The sequence below is a fragment of the Alligator sinensis genome, unplaced genomic scaffold (assembly GCF_000455745.1).
Source record: "Alligator sinensis unplaced genomic scaffold, ASM45574v1 scaffold1398_1, whole genome shotgun sequence".
Taxonomy (NCBI): domain Eukaryota; kingdom Metazoa; phylum Chordata; order Crocodylia; family Alligatoridae; genus Alligator; species Alligator sinensis.
In genome coordinates, this window is record NW_005842417.1 from 33,568 (window position 1) to 60,243 (window position 26,676).

Below are 26,676 nucleotides of genomic sequence, written 5' to 3' on the forward strand. Positions count from 1 at the left end.
TCTGTAGGCCCTTAACCATACGAGTGGCCCTTCTCTGGACCCTCTCCAGGTTATCCGCATCCCTCTTGAAGTGCGGCGCCCAGAATTGCACGCAGTACTCCAACTGCGGTCTGACCAGCGCCCGATAGAGGGGAAGTATCACCTCCTTGGATCTGTTTGTCATGCATCTGCTGATGCACAATAAAGTGCCATTGGCTTTTTTGATGGCTTCGTCACACTGCCGGCTCATGTTCATCTTGGAGTCCGCTAGGACTCCAAGGTCCCTTTCCACTTCCGTGCCACCCAGCAAGTCATTCCCTAGGCTGTAGGTGTGCTGGACATTTTTCCTCCCTAGGTGCAGCACTTTGCATTTCTCCTTGTTGAACTGCATTCTGTTGTTTTCTGCCCACTTGTCCAACCCATATCCAAGAGAACGCTAGAACTGTTCAAAAAAAGGGGGCAAAGCCGTGTGTAGATGAAACAAGAGGTGTGTATGCACTACACTTTAAAGTGGGCTAAATGCTTTTGCACCGTATTAAATGGTGTCGGCAGCATATTGCACATTCATTTCAGCCCCTGTAGGAAATTCGGCGGCGTAATGTGTCTTAAATGTCTAGAGGAGTTTTAGTTTGCTGCCCCTACAGTGGCGGAGCGAAGCACTGGGCTCCGTGCAGCTCAGGGGCTCTGCAGGAAGCCCGTGCAGGCAGCCTGGCACCAGCCCGGGAAGGCAGGCTCTGTCCAAGAAAAGCAATGAGCCTGATTGATCTTTTTTTTTCCCCTTCCCCTGGAGCCTGCCTGAGCTGCACAGGGGCCCAGCGCTTCCCTCCGCGGCTGTGGTGCCCCCCGGACCACCTGAGCCGGGTGCCTGTGGGTGGGTGGCACCTGTGGTGGGGCTGCCATGGAGGGAAGCCCCCCCGCCAGCTCAGGGACTGCTCCACCCACCTGCCCCTCCCCACCAGAGAGGCAGGTAAATCAGCGGGGTGTGCACACGACACGGGGTTTAATCAGCCCTAAATTGAAGTGGTGTTTGTTAAAACCCACCGCTTCAATGTAAGGCCCTGTTAAGTGTAGTGGGAAAAGTGCACATTTCTGTATTCTTGCTCTCCCTCCATTCAAACTTGCATTTGCTTAACATTTGTAACCCACACAAAATGTCCAAACCACTTTGTACTGCAGAATGTGTCTTAGTTTAAATATAACTAGGTTTTATATGTGCTGTGCTTGATTATGTCTACTGTGTCTTTTCTTATCTTTGCTTGTAATCCGGGAAGCAGCAGGGTTGTCTTTACTAGGGAGGAAAGCCCCCTTGGTTGGGCCTATTGTCTCCGGATACACCCTGCTGGTTTTTTGTCAATAAAAGAGCATGAAGTTAAGTCACATCAGCAAAGGGGGATTAGACCTCCAGCTTAATTGGCTAACTGGGCAGCATTATTTTTTTTGTTTGTGTTTTTTTAATTAATTGGTTAAAAGGAAAAGACTGGAAGCAGGGAAAGCCCTGATTGGAAAAGCTTGGGTGATGGCACGCCAGGCATGTAAAGAGAAGCAAGTTGGAGCTATGTGAAGGGGAAATCCGAGGTAATAGGAAAGAGAGTCTATCTCAACGCTTGCTAAAAACATGTTTTTCCAACTATGTAAGTTGGTCTAATAAAAACTATCAGATTCACCCAAAGAACCTTGTCTGCCCATCTCAAAGTTTTGAGACTCAGCTTCTTCCCCTTGTTTTCCCCTTTTGCTTTTTTTTAAGTTTTAAGTCGGAGGATACCAGGGGGGTGTTAATCCCTGGGGCATGCTGACCAATTTTGCTAGTGCATTTGGGTCAGGGTTAAAAGCCTGGCACATTTTGGACCAGAGTGAGACCTGGCATGTTTTGGGCCAGGGGGAGACCTGGCACATTTTGGACCAGGGTGAGGAACCTGGCACATTTTGTTGTTTAGTCCAGTGCAAAATAAGCCTGACTTTCTTTTGATTTTTGGTTCAAGCCTCAGCGCAGAATGGCCTGATGCTGTCTTGTTGCCTAGGCCAGGCCCAGCGCAATAGGCCTGGCTGTGTTTTGCGGTCTTTTGCAGTTTTCTGCCCCAAAAAGGCTGGGGATCGGGACCAGGAATTTTGAGATGTGATATGCTATGGAAGCCGCAGTTAACCCCTCAAAGCCACCACAAAGAAGCGCAGATCTGTGCCCTGCAGCTTCCCAGAGAACAACGAGGGGCCCCTTGCACTGCAGAAGGACTGATGATCACAACCAGCTTCCCATGGCATGGCAAAACCAAGGAGCAGCTCATAGTGGGTGTGGGTCCAGCCCATGGCTGAAGGGCAGGTACAGGGGTGCAGGCCCCCAAAACTACCCTTCCGGGAGCCCTCACATCCCAGACTGCCTGGGCATGGGTGAAGCTTCCCCAAAAGGGTGCAAACTATCGGTTATGCCTTGTAGCTAATAGTCTTTTTAAATTGCATTGGATATTTTCCTTTCTTTTCTGTAATGAAATCTATCCTTTGTGCTTACACTGCTTGCAGGGAGGGGTTTCTTTATGTGCAACACCCCAGCCAAATTCAGTTATCCCAGATTTCTGGGTGGGGACTTGAGTCACAGTGAAACCTATTTGGGTCCCCCCGAAATTTGAACCTGGCCCTTGTTGCTGCCGACCGGCGCCCCGCAGGAGGGTTACACATCTTCTCACATCATTTACCTTTGAACTGAGACTAGGCCTGAAACCTCTCTATATGACAGTTCAACACTTTCAGGGAGTCATAACTGAAAACCGATGGGTATAATGGAAATACGCAGCTGTGGAAGTCACGAGCATGCCAACTAAATAGCGTCTCTTACTTTTGCCTGGTTCAGGAGGCAGGACAGAGATGCCAATTCTGAAAAAGAAAAAAACAAAGTTTAAAAGTAGGGGGTATTTAGAGCAGAGATCTGGTCAGAGCCAGACATCCCCTCCATCTGCACACACGCAGACACTGGCTAGACTGGGACCAGATGCAAACTTCGAAGTGAGCGTTACAAGAACTGCATATCTCAGGGGATTAGTAAAGCCCGAAGGAGAACACATCTCTAGGTCGCTGGCTATAAATTCACTCCCTTGCTTGCTTTGCTATGACCTCCCTTGTAGACAAGCCCTACCTACCTACAGCTACAGAGAATTTCAAGGACATGTTCTTGACAAACAAGGGATCCTGACTTTATGCCTTTCCTCAAATGATTTTTAAATTGAGAACCCCCCTATTTTATTGGGCATTCATCAGGCAGAACTTTAACTTCCAGCTATAAAACATTTCAAAAGATCATAATGAGATTTATTTTTCAACAGCACATTTTCCCCTATTATCTAATGGCAGAGCAAGAGAATTAGTTTTCATTAAGCAGATTACTGGCCACCCTTTTCATCTGTTTGGTTTTTTTTTCCAGAAAATCACTGCTATATTTAATTATATGCAAGTAAAATTCAGAATATGAGCACGTGAAGTTTGCCTCTGCTTTGAAGACAAAGGAAGTGTACTGTACATTAGCAAGAGTTCTCATAAAACTTTACCCATGTTCTTTTCTGTCCCTGTCTCCATCGTACCTGCCAAGAAAAATGAAAATGATCGTTAATGATACTTCCACTTACACAGCGTTATTCATGGAGGAATTTCAAAACATTTTAGAAATGAATTACCATTCCAAAATGCCTCTTGAACACACGTACTTATGTATTAGACCCATATTAATGATGGGAAAGCTGAGGACATATCGTTCTAAAGCAGGGGTGCTCAACTTCCAGCCCAGGAGCCAAATGTGAATGGTGGAGCTGTGGTATCTGGTGGGCAATAGTCCTCATGGGTTAGGAAATTTGGCAATGGGGGAGTGGTGGCAATTAATATGGCCACCCTCCCCACTGCTAAACTCCCAAACCTCAAGCTCTGCACAGTGGTTTAGGGCCAGGCTATGCCCCCTTCCCTCCATGCAGCTGGGTTAGGGCTGGGCCACATCCCCTCCTTCCCTCTCTCCCCCAACACATCTGGATGGGGCAGGGCCAGGCCCTCTGTCCCTGTGGCTGGCTCAGGACCAGGTCATGCGCCTTCCCTGCACTGGGCTGGGTTGGGGCAATGTCATAACCACCCCCCTGGGACCAGCCGCTCCTCCCCTCCTTGCCACAAGCAGCCAGATGGAGTCCCACCGTGACCACCCCAGGCACCGGACCAGGACCACCATTCAGATCAGGCCTGTGGACAGACAGGGCACTGTCCATCCAGCCCACTGGCCAAAAGTTGAGCACCGCATACATTGCTGTGTTGCAACGCAGGGCTGCACGGAGACGAATGAGGTAGCTTGGAAAGTGGATTTAGTGTAGCCACATTAGTATGACATTCTGGCCAGGTTATGAGCAAGAAGCAAGGTAAGTTAGCACAGGCAGAATGCCCCGCTAATAGGGCTACACTAATTGTGCCAACCAAGCTAGTTCGGGTATGTCTTTGGCACTGCATTGCGAGTTCGGGGATACCTAAACAGGCTACGATTACGTCCCCAAGTCCATATAAGCATCCAAGTCCAAGTGATCTGGCGTGCCGTGTAATACACCTTCCACACACTTTGACAATCATAAGTCTTTGATTTAGAGGCTCCTTTTGATAGCCACACTCCTAAAGCGACAGCCTAAGTGAGTTGCCAAGGCTCTGCAGGTATTCTGCACCAGGGCTAGGGACATTGCTATGATCTCCGGACTTGAATTGTAATCCAACTCCTCATCCGATTCATGTCATGAAAAAGCCTTCATACCTTGTGCAAGCAAACAGCTTTTCTTGTAAACCCAGATACTGATGGCGTACATGCTAAAATACCCAGCATATGGCAGCTCGGTAAAGGTCTCTCCGGAGGGAGACTTTGTCATACATTGAACTGTGCTGTTCAGATCCTACCTCCAATCTGTTCCATGTGAAAAGCTTCCATTAAAAACAATCTCTGGAAGCAGCATGTGAATCTGGTGCAGTTTGGTTAGATGATGAACTAACCGTCCCCTAATGGAGAATTTTTAACAAGTCCTTCACTCTTAACCTTATGCTCAACTTGACAGACATGAAACCAAATGATGTGTATTTTATTCATATGAAAATTTTTTAAGACTTAAAATTACACATGAAATGGAGTCACCCAGGGCCTGATTCTCCCCTGCCCTGGCCCATGTGCAGTGACATAGGGCTACATCCAAAAAGGTATTTACCCATAGATTTCTAACTTTTGATTAGAGGCCTATGCTCTTATTTAATCAGACATTAGTGGGAGCATAAAAATAAATAGCAACTAGGTGTCTTGATACCATTTGGCAAACGAATTCACAGGGAGGACAGAATAATAAGTCAAAATGTTTTATCTGGTTCTTGCACACAGCAGCGTTACACACCGAGTCCACAGACTGCCACAGATATGTAAGCCAGTAGCAAGTCAGGTCCAACAGATTGAAAAAGAAGCCCTATATGCAACAAAAGAACTGTAGGAAAATTCAGGCGAGCCTCAAGCCGCTGTTTGAGTGCACACAGAATATGTCTACATTGTCTCTATGGTCCTTGAGACTTGCTAAAAACTTGACCCAAGCCACCACTCCCACCCTGCACGGTCCAGGCGTAGAGCTACAGAGGTGGGTGGATGGTTTGGGAATGGCCCACACTGCTGCTCTCATGTATGGCAGAAAAAGAGATCTTCAGGGTGGAAGTGGGGACAGGCAGGGGTGTTCTTGGAGCCCCCTCACTTCCTCCACCTTGGGTTTGGAGCATGAGGGGTAGGACCAGGAGTGGGTGAATGGGACTTAGTAGCCAGTTCAGACAGGCAATGTAGATATATCCAGAGGAAACTCAGAAGATCTGCTTAATATGACTAGGAAGGACAAGATTGGACTGGAATCAGGGTGGTTTCCCTTTGAGAAAGCTTAGGACACTAGCCCACGGCATCACCTTGCCCCCACAAAGAGGAAATTTTAACTTAACTTTGCAATTTGGGGGCTTTCTGAAGCTACAGTTGCAAATGTCAGGTCATGTAAGGAGATTCTGGCAGTTTGAATACTTGGGGCATTCACCAAACCAGAGCAACACCCAGGACCCAAATGCATGCAAAAAGTTTAGAACCGACTCAGTGTTCAACACATGATTAAGCATAATACTTTCTGTACATGTATCTACGCAGACTCTGGAGAAATCACGCATATGCTATTCCAGCTTAATGCATGCTGCCATCATCTTACCCTAGCGTGGTCATTACGGCTTCTGTCACCATTATGCGCTCCTTCGTCAGAACTTCAGCCTCTTTTACTGAAAAATAAGCATTTATAATCAGAAGGTGTGGGCCAGAAAAGAGCTATTTAATTAATGCAGTACAAAACACTATGAAGACTCCAGGTCCATAGTGTGTCTAATAGGCTGATTTGGGGCATTATTTTTTATTCTTTTCCTTTAACTATTCTTGAGGATCTTCTTTTGTTTATGGATAAACTTGCCTTTAACCTGACGCATGGTCCTGTAAGGATCCATCTCACAAGAGATGAGTGCAATACTTTTCTAGCAAAGAGAAGGGACAATTAACCAGAGTTCTGGGGAAACGTAGGCAGCCGAGTCACAGCTTGTTGAAGTGCATTGCCTATTTGCATCTGCTCTTCCTTTGGCATGTTCAAGATGTGGTATGAGCTAGCGCTAGCCTACACTATACTGTGTTACGTCAATGCAAGCTGTGGAGCGGGTTAGTAATGTAGCGCAGATTTACCGTCCAGAACGTCGAGGGAGGCGGTGCAGATGGACTGGCCAGCCGTGTTGGTGGCAATGCAAGTGTAGGTCCCACTGTGCTTCTTTCCAACATCCAGCAGGATCAGGCTGTGATGCATGTTGGAACTGGCGAGTTTGTACCCCGGGGTCTCCGGCTTGATCCAGAGGACATCTTCCTTAGATTCTTCTTTCAGCCAAGTAATGCTGGGCAGTGGGTTTCCTAAAGGAAAGAGCAATAACCTCTGTTTTGTTGGTGGCCCTCCCTTCGAACAAACTCAACGTACTCAGCTAAGTGGGAAGTGAATTCTGCTGCTCCATTTCCACTAAAAACAAACGCAAGTGACTGAATACATAAATAAATGAAAACGAGTGTGTTGATTGCACCTTTGATTTGAAGACTTCAACCACCTTTACAGAAATGCAATGATTAACCATCCCAAAAGGGACTACTTGCTTAAACCACACTCCTTCCAAGTAATGCTGCAAATAAGGATGGAATAATAGTATGCTATTTTATTCGCTGAGTGAATAGGGAAACTGAGGCAAAGAAGAGTTTGATATGTTGACCAAGACTGCATAGCAAGTCTTCTGCAAAGAGGGGAAGAGACCCCAGATCTCCCAATTCCTTGCATTAGGTGAGGACTTCAGGGAGAGGATAGTATGCACTAGGCAAGTATACAGCTCAGAGTAAATTAAGCCCGCTCCAGAAAGGGAGTTGTGATCAAGTTACCTTCAACCTTCACTGAGAAGGTGATGCTTACACCTTTCTTCACTCTCTTGTTGGTGAATCTTTCCAGGAACCTGGGTGGTACCAGCTGTTCTTGGACATCTGAAAATGAGCATTCATAGAAAATGGTGAAATAATGCAAGCAGAGCTTAGTCTAACGAGCAATCCTAGTCATTGCAATACCACCTATTGGGCTGCTCCTCTCACCTGTTTCTGGTGGTTCTTCCTTCTCCTCAGGATCTGCAACACAGGAAGAAAAATCATCTCACCATAAACACTCATCTGGGATGGTTTAGCCAGGGCCACATCCTGCCTTGAGCAAAAGGTTCAACTAGATGACTTCCTGAGGGCCCTATTTTTTTGTGATTCTGAAAAATGATATTACTAGACACAAAAACACCTTTCCCTTCCATAAACGGTAAAGACAAGCATGTAATTGCTCAATGCAATGCATATCATTCAGAACTTACAGTCTTATTAAACATTATTATTAATCTCTTCCATCATATATACATGTATATGTGTGTGTGCGTGCGCATGTGTGTATATGTGTGTGTGTAATATATATACATAGACAGCTATACATAAATACATTCATATGTATGCATGTGTGTGTGTGTATATATGTGTGTGTGTAATATATATGTATATATATTATACATACATACATAATATACATACATACATAATATTATACATATACATACATACATATGTGTGAGTAATATATATACATAGACAGCTATACACAAATACATATATATGTATGTATGTGTGTGTATATATATGTGTGTGTGTGTGTGTGTAATATATATGTATATATACTATACATACATACATAATATACATACATACATAAATATTATACATATTATACATACATACATATGTGTGTGTAATATATGTATTGAATATATATATTACACACACACACACACATATATATACACACACACATACACACATACATACATATGTATTTATGTATAGCTGTCTATCAACATCTAATAAACATTTATATTATAATGTACACATACAGTAATTCAGCAGAAAACTGGCTGGATTCAGTTTTACATGCATATGCGCGCGTGCGCGCGTGTGTGTCTGTGTATAACACACACACACATATATACACACACACACATACATATGTATGTATGTATTTATGTATAGCTGTCTATCAACATCTAATAAACATTTATATTATAAATTGCACATACAGTAATTCAGCATAAAACTGCCTGAATTCAGTTTTAATCTCCAATTAATATACCTTGACATTCACAGAATCAATTTGATATATTATCACACAAAACATTTGGCCTTCCTTGTGAACCATTATTGAGTTATAAGAAACAATTATTTTTCATTAAAAGTAAGTATTAAATTTAACAATAAGCAGTGGCTCTAAAACCATCTGTTTGCCCACATTAGGGAAAACTCAGCACTTAGAGAAGGACTGCAGTATTCTGTAGTCTCACATGTGGGTCACATCATGCCATTTGTTTTTAGGCACAATCCTCTCAAGAAGTGGTTGAGGTCATTACTGCTGAAAGGTGTAAAACAACGGGAAATGAGAACAGAATAAGATCACAGAGAGGTGGTGTGCCTTGCCAGAGGCTGTTCCGGTTAATTCTCCAATTAATTTCCTTGAACACCTTGACTTCTTCATGCTCTAATCGGAGCGATAAACCGATGAGACAGAGCGCATCACCGATACAGTGACAGTCGTTAGTCCCAAACTTACCTTTGACCACCAGTCTGGCTGAGGTATATGCAGAGCCAGCAGAGTTGGTAATAAATGCTGAGTATTGACCGGCATCTTCCTTCGTGACACTGAGAACTTCCAGCGCATTAAAATCTTTCTTCTCAGTCTTTAGGATTCGGTCTGAAGCATGTAATGGCTGCCCATCCTTGAACCAGTAAAGGCGAGGTTCTGGGTACCCTGCATGAAGCAATTGCATGTAGGAAGGCCTGAACTGAATTAAATTGACTTGGCAGATTGCGGAGCCCCTCAACCCATTCACATATTCCAGTATAATCAAAGTAAGGTCAATTCTAACTAGTGTCGTCGGCTCAAGGTTATACACTAGCTACCAGGAAACAAAATCCCCAGAGATATAACAACTCCATTTTTATATTTATGAACTGCTATTCAGTCATTCAAACTCTATTTTGTGCTTCTCGGGCTCTAGTGTTGCACCCAACACCTTCTGGTGCTGGAAAAACTGCCATTTGGATGAGACTTTTATATATACAAAACCAGATTCTGAAATCTCTGGGCAAAATTCAGCCTGAAGTCATCTGTTGTCTATGTGAGGGCTTCAAGATGAGCCCTGCAAACAGTGAGGCCAATATAGTCCTCAAGGAAAAGGAAAGAAAAACCAAGGTGACCCCTCACCTTATGGACTAGAGGAGAGAGATCTCCTGAGTTTCAATCATTTATTCTGACTCAGTGTTGTGAGACCAGAGATCCACAAATAATGGGTTAGCAAAGTGAGGGTAGGGTGAAGGTGAAGGGTATCAAGAGCGTAGTCTTCTCCAAAAGAGAGACGGAAAGGACGGAGCAGTGGAGATGGGGCAGAGACACATGGCCTCTGTAGGACGTCTAGGGAGATGTGGGTCAAGGGCTACTCTCCGTTCTGCTTTTGATGGAGCAATCCCCACCACCGAATGGAAAGATCAAGGAAAAGGGCAATAACAGGGACTTAAACAAAGCTTCCTGTTCTCTGTAAAGCCTTATCCCAAATAGAGAATATTTGGACTTTAGCTATTAGCACCAGGACTAATCGTGGTACATTGGATCTACAATTAATTATTAAGGACTGATTTGTTTACTTGTTCAAGTAATTTTTTAAAAACCAGTAGCATATCCCCTCCGTTTCCCATGCCAGATTCCTCAGCAGTTAATGCACTTGGTGGCTTTCTGATTTTCCTGACCTAAAGAAATCTGGCTATAGCTCCAGGGTTTTGTAGGTGTTTACATGCAATTACATGCATAGCCCAGCCCCTGGTCCTGCCTGTGCCCCACTCCCTCCCTCACTGCTGGGGCCTCAATCTGCCCTCCCCTTCCCCCCCCCCGCCTGCCCTGCCCCACGGCAGTGAGGGAGGGAGTGGGGCTGCGGGCGGCGTGGGGCTGGGGCAGGCCCTACACAGCTGGGGCAGGGCGCAGGACTGAGCTGCGAGCGGCTTGTCCGGGGGGTGCCCAGCATGGGCAGGGGGTGGCAGCTTCCACTGCTGCATGAACCCCAGGGGCATGTGGGCCGTGTGCCTGAGAGCAGGTTGCAGGTTGTGGGCTGGAGCCGGGCTCTTCCTGGGAGGGGGTTGGGCCATGCTGTGCTCAGGGCAGGTGGCGGCAGCTCTGAGTGGGAAAGTTGGGGGGCTACGGTGAATATTGGGGTGCCTGGCACTACCACCACCTGCCTTGAGCACAGCCCAGCCAAGGCCCCCACACTGGGAACAACCTGGTATAGCCCTGGCCCCAGCCCGCAGTGGCAGCCTGCCCTCCCTTGTGCACAGATCCAGGAGCACACACCCCCAGTGCCTCCTGGGGTGTGCATAGGAGCAGAAGCCATGCCCTGCAGATGTGCCACTTGCAGCTCAGTCCCGCACCCTGCTCTGGCTGTGCCACGCCTGCCCCAGCCCCACTCCCTCTTTCACCGCTGTGCACGCTCCCCTCCCCACCTCTGCGGCAGCTGCTGGAAGCCCACGGCCAGGCTGCCTTGTGGCCCTACCACTGTCCCATGTTTAGAAGGGCTAAGTCCTGTTAGCCCCCCACTTCCGCCGCCTATGATTGTGTGCGCAAATATGTGCAACACAAGTGTAAACAACTTGCACAAAGAGTTGCCCAATTAGATGTATAAGTAGTTAGCCATTTGTGCATGTATGTATACACGTGCACAGTTATGAAATATATTGGATTAACAGATTAGGATCATAACTGCATGCAAGCTTTCCCTAAAACCTTATTCAGAACTGGCACAGTGACCAACATATAGTAAATGTCCTCGTTACCTTTCACCTTCACGTGAAATTTAGCCAAGGGTGCCCCAGGAGCTACATGAATATCATGAAGCTCATCTAGGATCTGAGGCAGCTGCTCCTCTTCAGTGGTGGACTCCTCTTGTTCCCGGCTAGGGAGAGATTAGAGTTGGGAGGAAAAAGGAGGCATTGAGCAGTACTGAAAGAGATGTAGAAAATGAAAAATCCCCTGTCTGAAGTTCAGCATGAAATGCAGGTTGTGTTGTCACAGCAGTATCTCTCACCATTCAAGTGTAACAACTGGAGTTGGTCAATTATCAAAGCTCAGGGTGTATCGGTATACTGCAGACAGTGAGGTTTAAAGAAGAAGAAATTAGCCTGTTCTGAGGTCCCTCCCTCCTCTCCAGGAGATAATGTGTCACTCACTGGACTCTAATACTCCAGTTGTGCAGGAAGCAGAACACGCTGCGTTTACAATCCCACCTTATGCTACAAGGAGACATTGGCTGACTCTGAGCAGTCAGGATCCACCCATCAGGGCTGCCTTGTGCACTGCAGCTATCTGTCACCAGGCAGACTGAGGGAGTCTGCAGAGGACACCAAGATGTGTGCACAGGAGCCCTCTAGCTGTGCAGCGTCAGCACTGCAAGTTCTCTGCTCTTCGTGGGCTCAGCGTTCAAATGTCTGGTCAGGCATCTCTGGCTTAATTTTTCTACCAGCAGAACAGGTCTGAAAGAATTTTCCCAGGTCATTTGAACATGTGTATGCAGCCTAAGGAAGCAGATACACATCCAGCAGACTTGGATGAAGTACCCCAGTATGCTGCTACTTTTCACTTTCTAACTTTTACCCCATGGTAGAGTAAATTACGCTAAGATAAGGCTGTGTCATGTGTCTGCTCCATTTTTATTTCTAGCTGAATGTGTCACAATGCTAATACTTAAAAAGAAAAATTAGCACGGTGCTACATTCTCCAGTTTTTGCAGCGCTCTCAGTAATATTTTACCTTGAGACGTATCCTTTGGCACTGTAATAAGATGATGTCTCTGTTGCATCTGCTGCTGTATCATAGTCAGTACTGGTCACTGTTAAATGAAAAATGAACATTGTACATGATCCATGGCTCGTAGCCATTTCAGTTTGCAACTGTTATGGCTAAAAGAGTTTACAGGATCTGAAATTGCTTTACCAGAAGTGTTGGCCTTTTGGATCTCACTATTTAATTATCATTTATCTCCACTCACTATATACATTATTACGCCCTCTCCAGACAAAATGCAGCTGGATGTGATCAAGTCTAGGACCAACTGATATTGCTACAAGATACTAAGCTTTTCACTAAGCTGGGGATGACCGAGCTGTTTCTACCTAATTACAACCTCCATGGAGCATGAGGGGGTGAGCTGGGAACCCAAGCTTAGATCACAGTGCACAGAGAAATGCCCTGGGAGGTAATAACCTTGCAAGAGATTCCTTTGACCTTTAGGAATAAATATACTATGCTCAGCAACTAATGAACATATATAACTAACAAAACTGCCAAAAATTGTGTTGCCCTCAAATGCATACCATGGTTAAGGAAAAAAAACGCTCAGCAAAACCATTAAAGCTTAAAGCTATTTCATCTCAATTTTTATCAACAAAGCAACATCCCAGTAGAAACTAGTCAAAAAGCCAACCGGTGGCACCCTTGGATGATTCAGAATAAACATGCAACCATGTATCATCAGTTTTAAAAGATCATTTGAATTTACCCCCTCCCCCATTACTATTTTGACCCTCTGAGTTTTCTTAGTTATTTCCAAAGACTCACGGTCCACTCTCAATTCAGCCTTGGTGGAAGCCACTCCCATGCTGTTTTCAGCAAGACAGCGGTAGACGCCCATGTCCGTAGGGACTACAGCTGTGATGATAAGCTGGTGGCAGCCTTCTTGGTCTTCATTGATCATATAATGATCATCTTCTTCAAGGACTTTCCCATCCTTGAACCAGCGTACAGTGGGCAGAGGTTTGCCGATAACAACACAGTCAAAGCTGACTGGATAGCCATCCTGCACCTCTTGGTTCTGGAGCTCAGTTATGAAGATGGGAGCTGAATGCAGTGTCATTTAGAGAAAGAAAAAAGGAAACAGATGGCTGTGTTATTATGCACGGGTACATTGCAGGAACACTGCTGTACTGTGGGTGAGTGGAAGGGACTTGCTGAGATGCTGACTTGTAAGCTTTTAAATAATAGATTGGTGTCCTCCATCTGCAGACGCAGAGCAAATATGGCATTTTGCTATATCTGCAGCAGTATAAGGGGCAAATCTGCCCTGAGAAAAATAAGATCTGTGAGGCGAGGCATTATTCTTTTGTTTGTATAGTTGGAATAATTGGTGTAGTTAGGAAAGAGAGGGTACACACTTTTAGGCTTCAAGCATCCTTTATGGGATCTGGGACAGAAACAGGCCAAGTAAAGCTAAATCCAAGTGAGAATAATCATATTAATTTAGGCTTCCCCCTTTCAATGGTCAACTTCATTAAAACCTAATCAGGGTCAACTGATGCAGTTTTTCTAACTTGTATTCAGCTTGGCCTCTGCCTGTAATAGCAGTGCTGTACATATTATTCTTATCCAATCTTTTCCCATAGATACATATTTACAATAGAAAATGGACAATGGGGGTTTTTTTCTTTCAAAATTTCAAAATCCCCATGATTTTAAGAACAATATCTGATCCCCAAAGTTCTCTTTTTTGTAGGAATTATTTGCCAGGGGGGCAAAGAGTCCTGTCCAGGTTTAGATATGATTTTTTTAATGGGAGCCTAGCAGGCTGTTCTCACCTGTATCAGAAGTCAGCAGAGGGGGTGGAGGTCTTTTGACTAGAGCTGGAATCTGACCTCGGGCAGGCGGCGTTGCTTTCCCGATGCGCAGCTCAATTTTCTTAGGGCCCTGGTCCAGGATGTCGATCTCTACAGGGATACCCAGAGCAGCAAACATCTCTTGGAAGCGGCTAGCGGCTGTTTTTGCCTCCGCCATGATTTCGAACTTGATGTAGATGTATCGATCGTCCTCGCGGTACGTCTGGTGATCCACCACTTCTTTGTCCCCTTCATCTGCGCTGACAAACAGCTCTTCCTCCACGTCTGATATCTCCGTGGGGATCTTGGATTTGAAGATCTTATGAAGTCTCCTTCCTGCTTTGCGGAAGGCGTCATCCAGTTCGCTGCCGGAGGAGCTGTCGGTCTCGCTGTCCTTGACGTGCTTTGCCAGCTTGTGCTTACGAGGCACCTCCGGCACCGGGCTGCTGACCACCACCTTTGCACTGTGAGAAACCTTCCCAAACTTATTGGATGCCTCACAGGTGTAAGTCCCTGTGTCCTGCATGTCTAGGCCAGTGATGATCAAGGAGCAGGTCCCATCGCTGTAATTATCTATGTGATAGTGGCGCCCATCGGAAAGCTCTTCCCTGTCCTTCAGCCAATGGACCTTCATATCGGTTTTGCTCTGGGCCAGGCACTCGAGATGGAGGGTGCTCCCCAGCTCCCCATTAAAGTCCTTGAAGGTCTCAACAAACACAGGGCATTCTTGCTGCTTGATCTCCTTCCTCACTTTGTACCCTTTGAATGCAGCCTGAATTTTCACAGCTGCCTTGTTCATGGAAGGATCATCTAACTCTTCTGTTTGGGCTTCTGGCTCAGCCTGAGTGGGAGGTGGTGCAGGCACACGAGCCTCATCACCAGACTGCTCCCACTCTTTCGAGGTTTTACTAGTGGAGATGGTCTGAACCTTGCCGCTGATGCTAATGCTAGATTTCCCAACTTTTTTGAGGTAAGTCACAAGTGAAGGTGTCCCAGCCCTAGACTCGTCATCTGAGCTTGTCAAGGAAAAGTCTGCTTCTCCTGTTCGAGTCAGCTCGTCGCATGTGGAGTACTCCTCTGAGTAATAATGAGACATCTCGGCTTCTTCCTTCTTCGCTTTCTGCAGCTTATCATCCTCTTCAGGCACTTCGCTGATGGAGTCCAGGGTCGGCTCCCTGCTCATTCTTCGCTTCTTGGCCAGAGCTTCCCAAAGCAGGTGCAAGTCGCCCTCCTGAGCAGCCTCCGGTGGCAAGCTGGGCTGGATCTGACCATCTACCATCTCTTCAGGTTTGCTCACGGGGGGTGCTTCCTGGGCGATCTCTTTTAGCATGGCCACTGTGGGAACTAATTGGGATTCAGGAGGGGAGATGTTAAAGACAGATTAAGTCTGGACAAGTTACACAAAAACCGCTCCAAGTTTGGCACTGCTTTATCCGGGGTTAAAGTGAGAGTAGTTTTGCTGCGTTTGAATCTTTCTCTGCTCATTTGCACATGACAATTCGAATGTGCCAGCTACTACCCTTTAAAACATTCCCCTTTTGAATGGGGTCTACATGTATGTTCATCCGCCTCCAAAATGACATTCCAGATCCAGACAGCTAAATACCACCAAAAGTAAAGCAAAGCTGTCTCTTAAACAAAAACCATACTTGGTGTGCAGAAAATATAGCCCAGCATCGAACAAAACTGATTTGTCACCCTGTTCCTAAACCTGCTAAGTCGAACCATTTCTATGTGGTATGGCCCTGCAATATTTAAACTGACTAGTACTTTCCAGAACTATAAACTCTCCAGCTTTAGGCTGAGCAAACATCATGAAAACAGTGTTTGGTAGGATGTGCAACAGAAGCCCTGGAGTGTCTATTAAAACCTGCAAAGGATCAGCGAGAGCACAGATTGCAGCAGGCATGTCTACGCTGTGACAGCAGTGTCCTCTGGCCAAGCCATCCTCAAGCATGTCCTGGCCGTCTGCTGCCCTGGTAGACTCCAGATCTGGAACCACAACAGTGAGGCTGCTCTGAGATGAAACAACCCTCTGAGATCTCATCTTCAGCATACTTGAGAGCAGCCACTGGAGACCACATCAGAGCAGCCTTTATTTCTGGGTCCCTGTTCCACCCAAACTTTAAAACCATCTGCCCAGCAGCAGCAGTGGCAATTATATTCAGGCAGCTGAGGGTGCCAACTGCCTTAAGTGCTCATTCCTCTTCACCCCACAGGTCTTAACAACTGTCTCTTCTTTTTAATGGTGGGGATGTCCCGCTAATCAACCTAAGCTTTTTTTTTTTGCCATCTGCTAGATACTCCTGGTCTCTCTTCTTCTATTTCACAGCCCTACAGATTATTTTTAGCTATTTGCAAAATCATAGATCCATGCATGGAGACTAGCCTTCGGAAGTTACAGATACAGTTTCAGGTTCAGGTTCTGGCTGAGCAGGAAAGGGAGGGTGAATAAGCTGAAGAATACTCTGCCCCTGCACTATGCAAGCCGTAACTGGAAAAATCTTTTTTTTTCTTTATGGTGCTTTCCCCAAAACAAAGTGCATGTCTTATTTAGGGGCATGTGATATGCAAGTATATATGGTATATTTCTATTTATGTCTGTGTTTTATACGCATACATATTGTTTTTTCTACATATATGTGTTTTTATCTTTACTATTAGGGCTAGGGAAAGGGTGGCATCTTTAAGAGGTACCTTTGCACTAACTACAGACTGCCTCAGTGTTAGCAAATGAAACTTTGGGATTTTGAAGAACACCACCATCCTGCAGAGAAAGCAGCTACTTTGTTCTCCAAGTGGCCTCACCCTGCCATAGGACATATTGATGCACTGTGCTTTTCAGAGAGAGGCTTCTCATTGCTTTGCTTACAGTAGAAGTAATTTTGACTGAAAGAACAGAGATGACATTTGCATATGGAAAAATAATATATATTAACTGTGCTTTGACATAGGCTGATGCTCCTCTCACTTGAGCAGATGCTTCTAATGAACTTAATTTTTATTCCTTCTCACCATCATTGCTTGCAAGTGAGGTGAGGGCTGAAAAATGTTACAATTCCCTAACAGCATGAAGAACATGTTATTTCTTAATCCATCTTTACTGACCTGTAGCATATCTGATTAAGGCCATTTCTGTGAAAAAAGATATTCTCCTGTTGGCATTCAGAACTTACTCCTATTCATCACTTTGCATTATGAGTCCTCTCCCCTTCATCTTAGATTTGGCAGAAAAAAATAACACCTTCACTCTAGTGTCTGAACTCCCAAATGGTGGGAACTAGGAACTAACTTTAAAACACCCTGAAAACTTATCCGTAGGCTTTCTAGGGGGTCAGCCGATGACCTACATTAAACTCATAGGAGCTAATGAGACACAATTTAAACTTTAGTCTAAACTCTGTAGAAGCCATTAAAATGTTAATCAAAGGCCTGTGCGCTAAATGTTAATGATATTAATTTAGCCAATTCACATGTATCTTTTCGCTTTCTAGGTTTTGTTTTCACTCTTAATTGCAAAGTTTCGGGGCCATTTTTTAACGTTATCATAAATCAGGAAACTCTTATCTGAACATATCAAAACAGGCAGACAAATTCTTATATCCTACTTAGTTATCTATAAAGTGCAGGGAAATTATAGTCAGTGATGGACTTAACCATACAAACACTGAGGCTGATGATCTTTTTTTGTGAATTTTAGAGGGAGGCTAATCATCAGGCTTATAATGGAAACTGAGTTCCAGCCTTAATTACAGCAAGGCACCCAAGTGTCCATCAATAGCATGAATGTAAGTCATTAAGCACAAATTACTTCTACCTTCAAGAGACAAGCTGGCAGAGGACTTGACGTCTGGTGAAGCTACACAGGTGTACAAGCCTTGGTCTTCAGGCTTGAATGCATGAATAAGGAGTGCCTGTTTCTTGCCCTCAGAGATTATTTCATATCTTCCTCCAGCGTGTATGCGTTCTTTTCCTTTGAGCCAGGTAACCGCCTCCCGGGTTTCTCTGGATAACTCACACTCCAAGCGGGCCACCTCCCCTTCCAAGACTGATGTGCCGACTAAATGATGAGTGATCGTAACTGGAGGCTCTGCAATAATAAAAATCAGGGCATTAAAGACAGCGAAAGCACTATCTTCTCCTCTATGCTGACCTAAATACATCAGTACAGGACTAACATGGAGCCTGTGAACTATGCAGGCTTTAATCTTAGGTTTTAGATTTTTGTTTAACTTCTGTACATGATAATTGGAAAGTCAATGAAGAAAAGAAAAGGAAAAAGAAAATGGAAGAGAAAAGAAAAGGAAACGAGAGGAAGGAAAACAGATAGGATTTAGAGTTCGCAACCTCTAATGATCCAAGAATTACCATGACACTGGACGCATCTACTGTGCTGTAGGAACGAGCTACGGTGCAATAGCTTGTTGCTATGGCACTGTAGCTTGTTGCTACGGCGCAGTAGCTCATTGCTACGATGACGGGCACTAACCATGAAGGCAACACTACTGCACCATAGTAATGAGCTTCTGTGCAGCAGCTTGTTGCTAATGCACAGTAGCATCGGAAAAGAACCGTGTGGGGACGGTACTGCGCAGTAATGCTGGTTACTGCACAGTCACTTAGTACTTGTTTAAGCACTCTCGCCAAGTCTCACATATGACCTGACATAACCCTCAGGTCTGACCATATTGGTCCTATATGGTCTTACTATAAGTTAGAAACTCGGAGATAAATGGAGAGGGGTGTTGCCTTAATGCGATAAAGAAAGAATTCAATATAGGAGGAAGATATAAAAGGGGGAGGAAAAGGGGTTCTTGAAAGCTGCCTCCATCTTATATTTGGTGGGAAAAGGATGACACCTTCGTTCTAGTGTCTAACCTCCCAAATAGTGGGAAAATGTCTCATTAGGTTCTTCACTTTGGTAGGTGACCTTCCAACCACAACCCATCTGCGGGACACTGCTACCCAAAGAACAGGAGAGGTGAACATATGTAATACCTGTCTAGCCAGAACAAAGTGAACATGGAGCAAATATGCATTTGGATGTTCACATAACTTAGCCAAGGTTGTAAAAAAAAAGGTATAAAAAAATAAATAAAAGAAGAGAAGACAAAGAAGTAGAAAAAACAGTAGAAAGCAAATAGCGCTTAGGAAGAAACAGGATCTTTTGTAGAAAGAATCATTACAAGACAGCCACCGAGAGCAGTGAAAGAGTGGCACTCTGTCTCTTTATAATGTGGAGGGCTCCACAGAAAGATACTGAAGCAACTGGAAATCGGTATGCACCATTATGTGCTTCAGGTGGTAAACACAACAAATCCACAAATATTATAAAGAAAGTGAGAGAGGCAGAGAGAGAGGGGCATACTATGAAGGCAACACTGCCTCTCCTTGCATGCGTCCTGAGTCGGAGGTACCATCAATCACACAGTGACATAGCCATTCCAGCATGCCCCTTTTCAACCACTGCATCTGATTTCCATCACGGCGCTCAGACAAAACACAGAGATGCATTGCAGGCCACAAGGCAGGTAGATGCAGCTTGGAGAGAAAGGCGTCGAACAGATAGACAATGCAGCAGGTTTCACTTTGCTTCAGCCTGGAACACTTTTCCCACCCTCTCTCCTGGACATGGCAACACTGGGCTTGCGTCATAGCACTGAAAGAGGCCATCATGTAGTCTCTTCACTCCAGTGCGAGGTCCCCCGCATGTGCGTGGAAGCAGGCATGCCATGCGAAACACAGGCCTGGACCGCTTCTTGACGCACCATGGGAGCATCTCCATTTCTCACCTAGCTGCACGGTCTGAGGGATGTGCACCGGTTTGCCAACACCCACTTTGTTGACGGCGGCAACGCGGAATCGGTAGGGCTCTCCCGGCCTGAGGTTGTCGACCACAAACTCGGTGTTTGGAATAACTTCCTCATTGCACAGCTGCCAACCACTATCTGGGGGTTTCCTCTCAACATTGTAGCCTAGGATGCCACAGCCGCCGTTGCTCAGGGGGGTGAACCAGGACAGAGTTACAGAATGGCTGCTCTTACTTACAATCTCTGGATCTTCAGGGGGATCAGGGAGGGCTGAGGGTACAATAAAGTTCCAGTGATGCATGACAAAAGGAAGAGAGGGTTGCTGCATTTTAGTAAGCTCTCCAAGAAGCCCTTATATAGGAAATGAGGAAACATCTAAGCCAGACATTCAATTTTTGTCTTGGTATGAATGTAAGCAGTGTTGGGTCTATGAAAAAGATACATCTTTGCAGAAGAGACAACTCTTTTCAGGCTAGGCTGTGAACCAAAGCAGTGATAACAAGCAATACTTTCCAACCAGCCATTGCAAATGGCCTAATATCTACCATAGCACCTTCCTGATTCTTATGAGATTTAAAGCCATCTTGTCCCATCAGATACTAAGTAGAGATGAATTTAAGATACAAAGATCAGGCCAGAATATCCCCAACTTTAAGGGATGGTCAGGTCCAGACTTGAGTCATTCCAGGCCTAGCCTTAATGGAAATGGAGTCATCACAAGACTGAGTGATCTCTCTAATAGATCTGATGGAAACTGCCCCCAGGCTTTTGTCTTTGGGGCATTTTTCCCTATGTAAAACAGTAAATAAAACAAGAGTATAAGAAGACACCAGAACCGTGTCCCTACAGATTACTTGGATACTAATCATTACACTCCACCTAACCCAAAGCATAACCCATAACCATTCAACATATACTTTGGCTTAGAAGAGAGAAATAACTCTCTTTAATGCCAATGACCAAGTAAGTGGCCTTCCACTGTTTGGTCACTGAAATAATATGTAACACAAAACTGCAGGATAAATTAGACCACAACTGGCTGGCTTCTAAATCTTGAAAACCCAAAACATTTCTTCGGATGGGCAAAGCCTGGATTGACAATCAATCGACTTCTTGTTTGGGTTCATGCTACAATACATAGAGTCTAACAACCCACTTGACCCATGCCCAATAATTTCAGGATTCCTAAAATACAGATGCACCAAAATTAGATATCATTATTGCAAATTTGCTCCTATATGTCCAATAGGACTTAAATGAACCCTATCCAATATTAAATATAACCAATACACTAGAAGTGCACAGCAAAGTTAAGCACTGCAACATCAGAAAGACTGACTCACCATGAAAGTCCAGAATAAAAGTAAGATTTTTTTTTTCTTTAAATCAATATTTTTTCTTGATTTACTATTTCAACTCTCCCTAAATCTGGGGAGTTTGCAGAGTATTGTTTTAAATAAGAACCAGCACATTTGCTTAGGGAACTGGTTTCTGCACGGTTCTACTTCATGCCATACAGAAGAGGTATACGTCACAAAACAACGGATTTCAGCTAATATTGAGAAAAGATTTCTCATCGTTAGCTTGGTTCAATTTTCATTTAACAAGGCAAAATGTTTTCAATCAGGGCGCAATAGCGCAGCAGAATCTTGTCAGTTCTGGAAAAGCTGGAAGGAGAAAAAAAACCAGCACAACTGCAAAGAAAATCAGAGTGATGAGGCTTAGTACTGAAGGCTGAGGATTCAAAAGCAAATGGCTAGCATTGGTAGAAATGTATAATGCGTGAACCTACCTACTACAGATAACTTGGCTGATGCAATGGCATCCCTTGATGCAAACGTCACCTCTCCAGAATGATGCAGTTGGGCTTTCTTTAGGATCAGTTTATAGCTGTTACCATCTACCTGGATTTCCCAGTTCTCATCAGGTTGGATCTCCATGTCATTAATATACCAGGCAATCTCACTGACTGGCACTGCTTCACTTAAAAAACAGCTAAATGTAGCTTGGTCCCCAGCCAGGACTTCAGTATCAACTATAGGCTTCAAAAACTCTAGGCGCCATCCTGCATTTAAAAAACACACAATCAGACCCCAAAGTACTGAAGCAAAGTTTGGCAGATCGGAGTTACTTGATGCATCCTGAGACATAGTAATCTGATGATATTCTTTTGAAATCTAGGTTATGCAATGTAATTACGAATGGCAACGCCTTCAGGAGCTGGGCTGCCGAGGCTTTATTGTGTTGTGTTAAAATAATATAAAAAACAGTGAATTAAAGATGGACCTGACTCGGGCCTTTGCTCTGGTCTATTATAGGAAGCAGCTCTACAAGCTGATTGTAGCTCCAAATGTTTCTGAAATTCTGGAGTCTGTGATGGTAGTGATGATGATGATGATGATGATGATGTAGCTATGACATGTGAAGTGTTCAAGTGCCTATTTCATGTCCCATTAGGATACTCGTTAATCCTGTAGGTATTGCCTGCTTCTAGGTCTCTTTGGGGAACAGAAGTAAGGCAGGGAGCAGACCGATGCATGCTGCTATTCAAGCTTTGTTGGGGGCCGTTATCATAGCCCCAGGGAATCGGCATTACCTTTCACAGTCAGGAAGGCGGATGTCACTGCATCGCTCGCCATGAATGTCACCCTGCAGCTGTCCTGGGGAGTGAGGTTCTTCAACAGGAGGAGATGCCTGCGCCCATTTTCAAAGTAAACCATCTCAACGTTTTCTGTGGTTTTGGCAGGCTCGTCATCAATCAGCCAGTTATAATTGTAGGTCTCTGGTTTGGAAAGGTAGCATTCAAACAGGGCTTCACCACCTTCCACTGCTTCCACGTTCTCCAAACCCTGCATAATACTGTTCTTGGCTAAAGCAAAAGGGAAATGATAGACAGCATCAGCTATTTTGCTCTCACACATTCAAGTATTAATGAGTCTTGGAACATCCTAAATAATCCCCATCTCTTGGACAAGCAAATGCAAGGAAAATCATACATGGAAAACTATCTTGTGGATTCTCCTTTTAATTTCTATGATATTCTCACATAATCTTAGATTTTCAAAAAAATCCACAGCAGTGATGTAGCTTAATAATAGTGAATTGATAAATCCTTCTCGGTCTAATCAGCATTTATCTGGTAACCTGACCACTGTCTTCATGAAAAAAGAAAGGAATTATATACAGTTTATATGCATAAATCCATTGTTCAAGGGCAAATGATACAAAGAGCCATGGCCAGGTCCAGACAATAATTAGATCCATTTTGTGCAAAATAGGAAGCATTTCTTATCAACCTCCTCCACATGTACAGTTCATAGCACTGCTGGGCACGTTTGGATAGACAGCTCGGGTTAAAACTTTACCACATTTCATGTAAAATATGCCATACCTTTATTTCAGGAAGAGATTATTGTTGGCCATGCCATGATACCTGACAACTAGATGAACTAAGGAACATTTGTAAAATGACAAGCTTTAAATAGGTGATATCTTTACAGTCACCAGTTTTTAATATATTACTAAATTCCTCTGAAATACGTGCAGAGCCTGGCTTTCTAATCGGAGTGTAGGAGCAAGTGTGCATGCAAAATTGTGCGCACACTATTACTGCAACTACATGAACAACTTCACGTGTAGGTAAATCCATTTGATGCACCCACCCAATTTGTGTGTGCAGCCAGGCTAACTGCAGAGGCAAGCTAAGCATGTGCTATTTTACAGTATAGCAATTTTTTGCACACACAGCTGGGTAAGCAGTTTGCACGTGGTATTTATATGAATTACATGCCAGGATCCTCATGTTATAACACAGTGTCATGACCCATTTCTGCTTAGTAAGTTCCTTAGTCACTGTGACATCTAACACCTGCAATGGGTTGTCACCTAAAATATTAATACTGAACTGCTTATTCGCTAGCAAAATTAAATCACCAACATTTCTCAACATGCCTGTTTAAAGGGAAGAACAATGGCGCTGTGGCTCGAGCACCAGACTGGAGCTAGGGGCAGCATCCACTCCTGTTTGAACTTATTCTGGTCATTTAGCATCCCTGTGCTTTAGACTCCTAAAGTAAATGTAGGCAGAATCCTAGATGGTGTCTGAAGACTAACCGGATTAATACTTAGCACTACAGAAGGGCAGAATGTTTTAATGAATAATAATGTTTCTCCAACAAATGTCATATGATTGACTAGTATCTATGACACAGACTGAACCTAAACAGAACACTAGAGATCAGACCTCATATCGGAAACATCACTATTTCTGATCATAGTCACAGGCCTGCTAACTGGAAGTGAGAATTCCCTGTGCAGATGGTAGGAAACAAGTTACTAAGACATTACATGTGAGCTTGCTTTGATCCTGATTTACTTTGATTACTGGAGTATTCAGGTGCGATTGGTATAGTTCTGTTTTAAATGGTAGGCTGCAGGGTGGATACAAATCAATGGTTTTTGGGGGAGAAAATGGATTTTTAAAATTTTTAATCAGATTTTTTTATTTAATCATCTTTTTATTTTTTTGGTAAGATTCTCGTTAAAAAGAAAAGATATAAAGATAGTCTTCATAGATTTCATAGACATTAGGGCTGGAAGGGACCTTGGACGATCATCGAGTCCAGCCCCCAAATGCAGGGAAGGTGGCTCCACTGGGACTTTAATTTTGGATATGTTAAAACTCAAAGATATCATCATGGAATAGGGATTATAACTTCTAATTATATACTATTTGAGACAATATATTCATGTAACCTTTTTAGAAGTTGTATAAATAGGTCACAACAGGCCACGGACTGTATTAGGGGCACAATCTGACAGGGTTTCCAGAGGCTCCTCTATAGATTAGTAAAGATTAAATAAAACTACTCTAACACAATGGGACTCAGTGCTCAGTCTAGAAGATCCCATTAAGCATCTCTATGATGCTTAGTTTCAGTTCTCAAACTGTGGATTTGTCTCTCCAAAGATCATAGGCAGACAAGGGTCTTTGGGTAGATGTGATATCTTTTATTAGACTAACTAAATAGTTGGAAAAATTCTTCTTTGCAAGCTTTCAGGCACGAACACCCTTCTTCGGGCATAGGGGGAGTTTGTTGTCTGCAGTGATAACATCCTTGTTAACAGCAGTGTACGGAGATGAGAGGAGATGTTAACATCCTTGCTAAAAGCAGTATATGGAGATGAGAGATAGCAGGCCCGATTACCCACCCATCGGCCCTATTGTCTCTCTGCAAGTCGTATGCACACAATCGAGTCCTTACCTCTCTCTAAAAGTGCAGAGTTTCAAAAAGTTAAATGAATAAAGGATAGCAAACAACAAGAATGCACTTTTTGTAGAAAGTAATGATGAAATCAAGTGATTTAAATCATGATTTAAATTGATTTGACTTAAAACAAATCCACCCTGGTAGGCTGTGAACCTTATTGGACAGCTGATCCCCATGCTGAACTCCCACTGAAGTCAATGGGGGTCAGGGCCTCGCCTGCAGCCGTTGCATGTCAAGGCCCTGTAAACTGCTGCTGGGAGTTAATACCAGCAAGCACACAATACTCCTGTTTGAAACACCTTCTTACTTATCCCCAGCTCCAGGGCTGAAAATGTCCCTTGCAATTTTTTCCTGGAATTAAGTGACTTCCTGTTCCACTTTGTAGGCACCTAAATGGACCTGGTGGCTAAATAAAATCCTAATTTTCCACATTCAAGTCCCTAAAGAAACACTAATGCAAGAGTGGACTGGCTCTCCTTCTCCTCGCTTCTTTTTCTGACCTGGCCTCGAGGCTAAGAGGCTTTAACAGGCTTTCAGAGATTTGAGCAGGAGGGAACAAGATTACTTTTAGGTGCCCGAGTCCACTAAGAAGTGAAATAAGATCCTGACCTATAGTTAGTTTTCACTGGGTGCATCTCCACGTGCGCTTTACTGCAGAGTTGACTACTTAGCTCCGCAGTAAAGTGTCACCATCTACATGTGCAGCACTATTAGGCAGGAGTAAACTAATTAACTCCACCATAGCATAGTACTGCCTGCCACAAGTAGTATCCTATGGTGGAGTTATTTACTCCACCGCAACACATGTGTAGACGGTGACTGGGGCTGGCTAGGGCACAAGGGTGTGGAGGTGCTTGCTGGCTAGCTCTGCACTGAAGTGCCCTCGTGCCCCAGGCCAGCCCCTCCACAGCATGTTGAGCCAGATCAGAGCAGCCCCCAGCTTGCAGGCTGACCTCCTGGGCCTTCTGCCAGCCCAGCTCAAAGTGCGGCAGTCCTGGGCGCATGTGGAAATACTGCACCTGGGAGCAATAAACACTGGTGCAGCTTATCCAGGCAGGCTAATTGCACATGTAGATGCTCCCACTCTGTCCTAAATTGAGAAGATATACATACAAGAAAGACTGCAAGGCCCTTGTATGCTACTGCGTGGGGTGATACAGGTACCTAAGCTAGAGAGAAAAAATTATGACCCCTGAACTCACCCTCAGAGGAACTGAGTCAGAAACAAATGCAAAGTTTCGATCCTCACACCTGTTATTTACACTAATAAAGATTATATAGATGATGTCAAACCCTGAACCTATTCAAATCAAAGGTAAAACGCTTGCTGGGTTCAGCA

The 26,676-nt window shown here is 44.3% G+C and overlaps 1 protein-coding gene across 21 annotated transcripts in view; it reads right to left on the reverse strand.

The window, feature by feature from the left end:
* OBSCN (obscurin, cytoskeletal calmodulin and titin-interacting RhoGEF) overlaps positions 1 to 26,676 on the reverse strand; it is a 203,694-nt gene that overhangs the window by 30,948 nt on the left and 146,070 nt on the right. For 20 of the 21 annotated variants that reach the window (XM_025211633.1, XM_025211618.1, XM_025211620.1 and 17 more), the window contains 15 exons: positions 22,664 to 22,936; positions 21,860 to 22,132; positions 20,050 to 20,337; positions 18,075 to 18,347; positions 14,240 to 15,601; positions 13,227 to 13,505; positions 12,420 to 12,498; positions 11,447 to 11,565; positions 9,180 to 9,377; positions 7,640 to 7,672; positions 7,436 to 7,534; positions 6,707 to 6,925; positions 6,192 to 6,258; positions 3,510 to 3,542; positions 2,804 to 2,841 (listed from right to left, as the gene is read on the reverse strand). In XM_025211633.1, coding sequence (XP_025067418.1) covers positions 2,804 to 2,841; positions 3,510 to 3,542; positions 6,192 to 6,258; positions 6,707 to 6,925; positions 7,436 to 7,534; positions 7,640 to 7,672; positions 9,180 to 9,377; positions 11,447 to 11,565; positions 12,420 to 12,498; positions 13,227 to 13,505; positions 14,240 to 15,601; positions 18,075 to 18,347; positions 20,050 to 20,337; positions 21,860 to 22,132; positions 22,664 to 22,936 — 3,633 coding nt within the window. The remainder of the gene's footprint in view (positions 1 to 2,803; positions 2,842 to 3,509; positions 3,543 to 6,191; positions 6,259 to 6,706; positions 6,926 to 7,435; positions 7,535 to 7,639; positions 7,673 to 9,179; positions 9,378 to 11,446; positions 11,566 to 12,419; positions 12,499 to 13,226; positions 13,506 to 14,239; positions 15,602 to 18,074; positions 18,348 to 20,049; positions 20,338 to 21,859; positions 22,133 to 22,663; positions 22,937 to 26,676) is intronic. The other variant, XM_025211623.1, reaches the window with a different exon arrangement.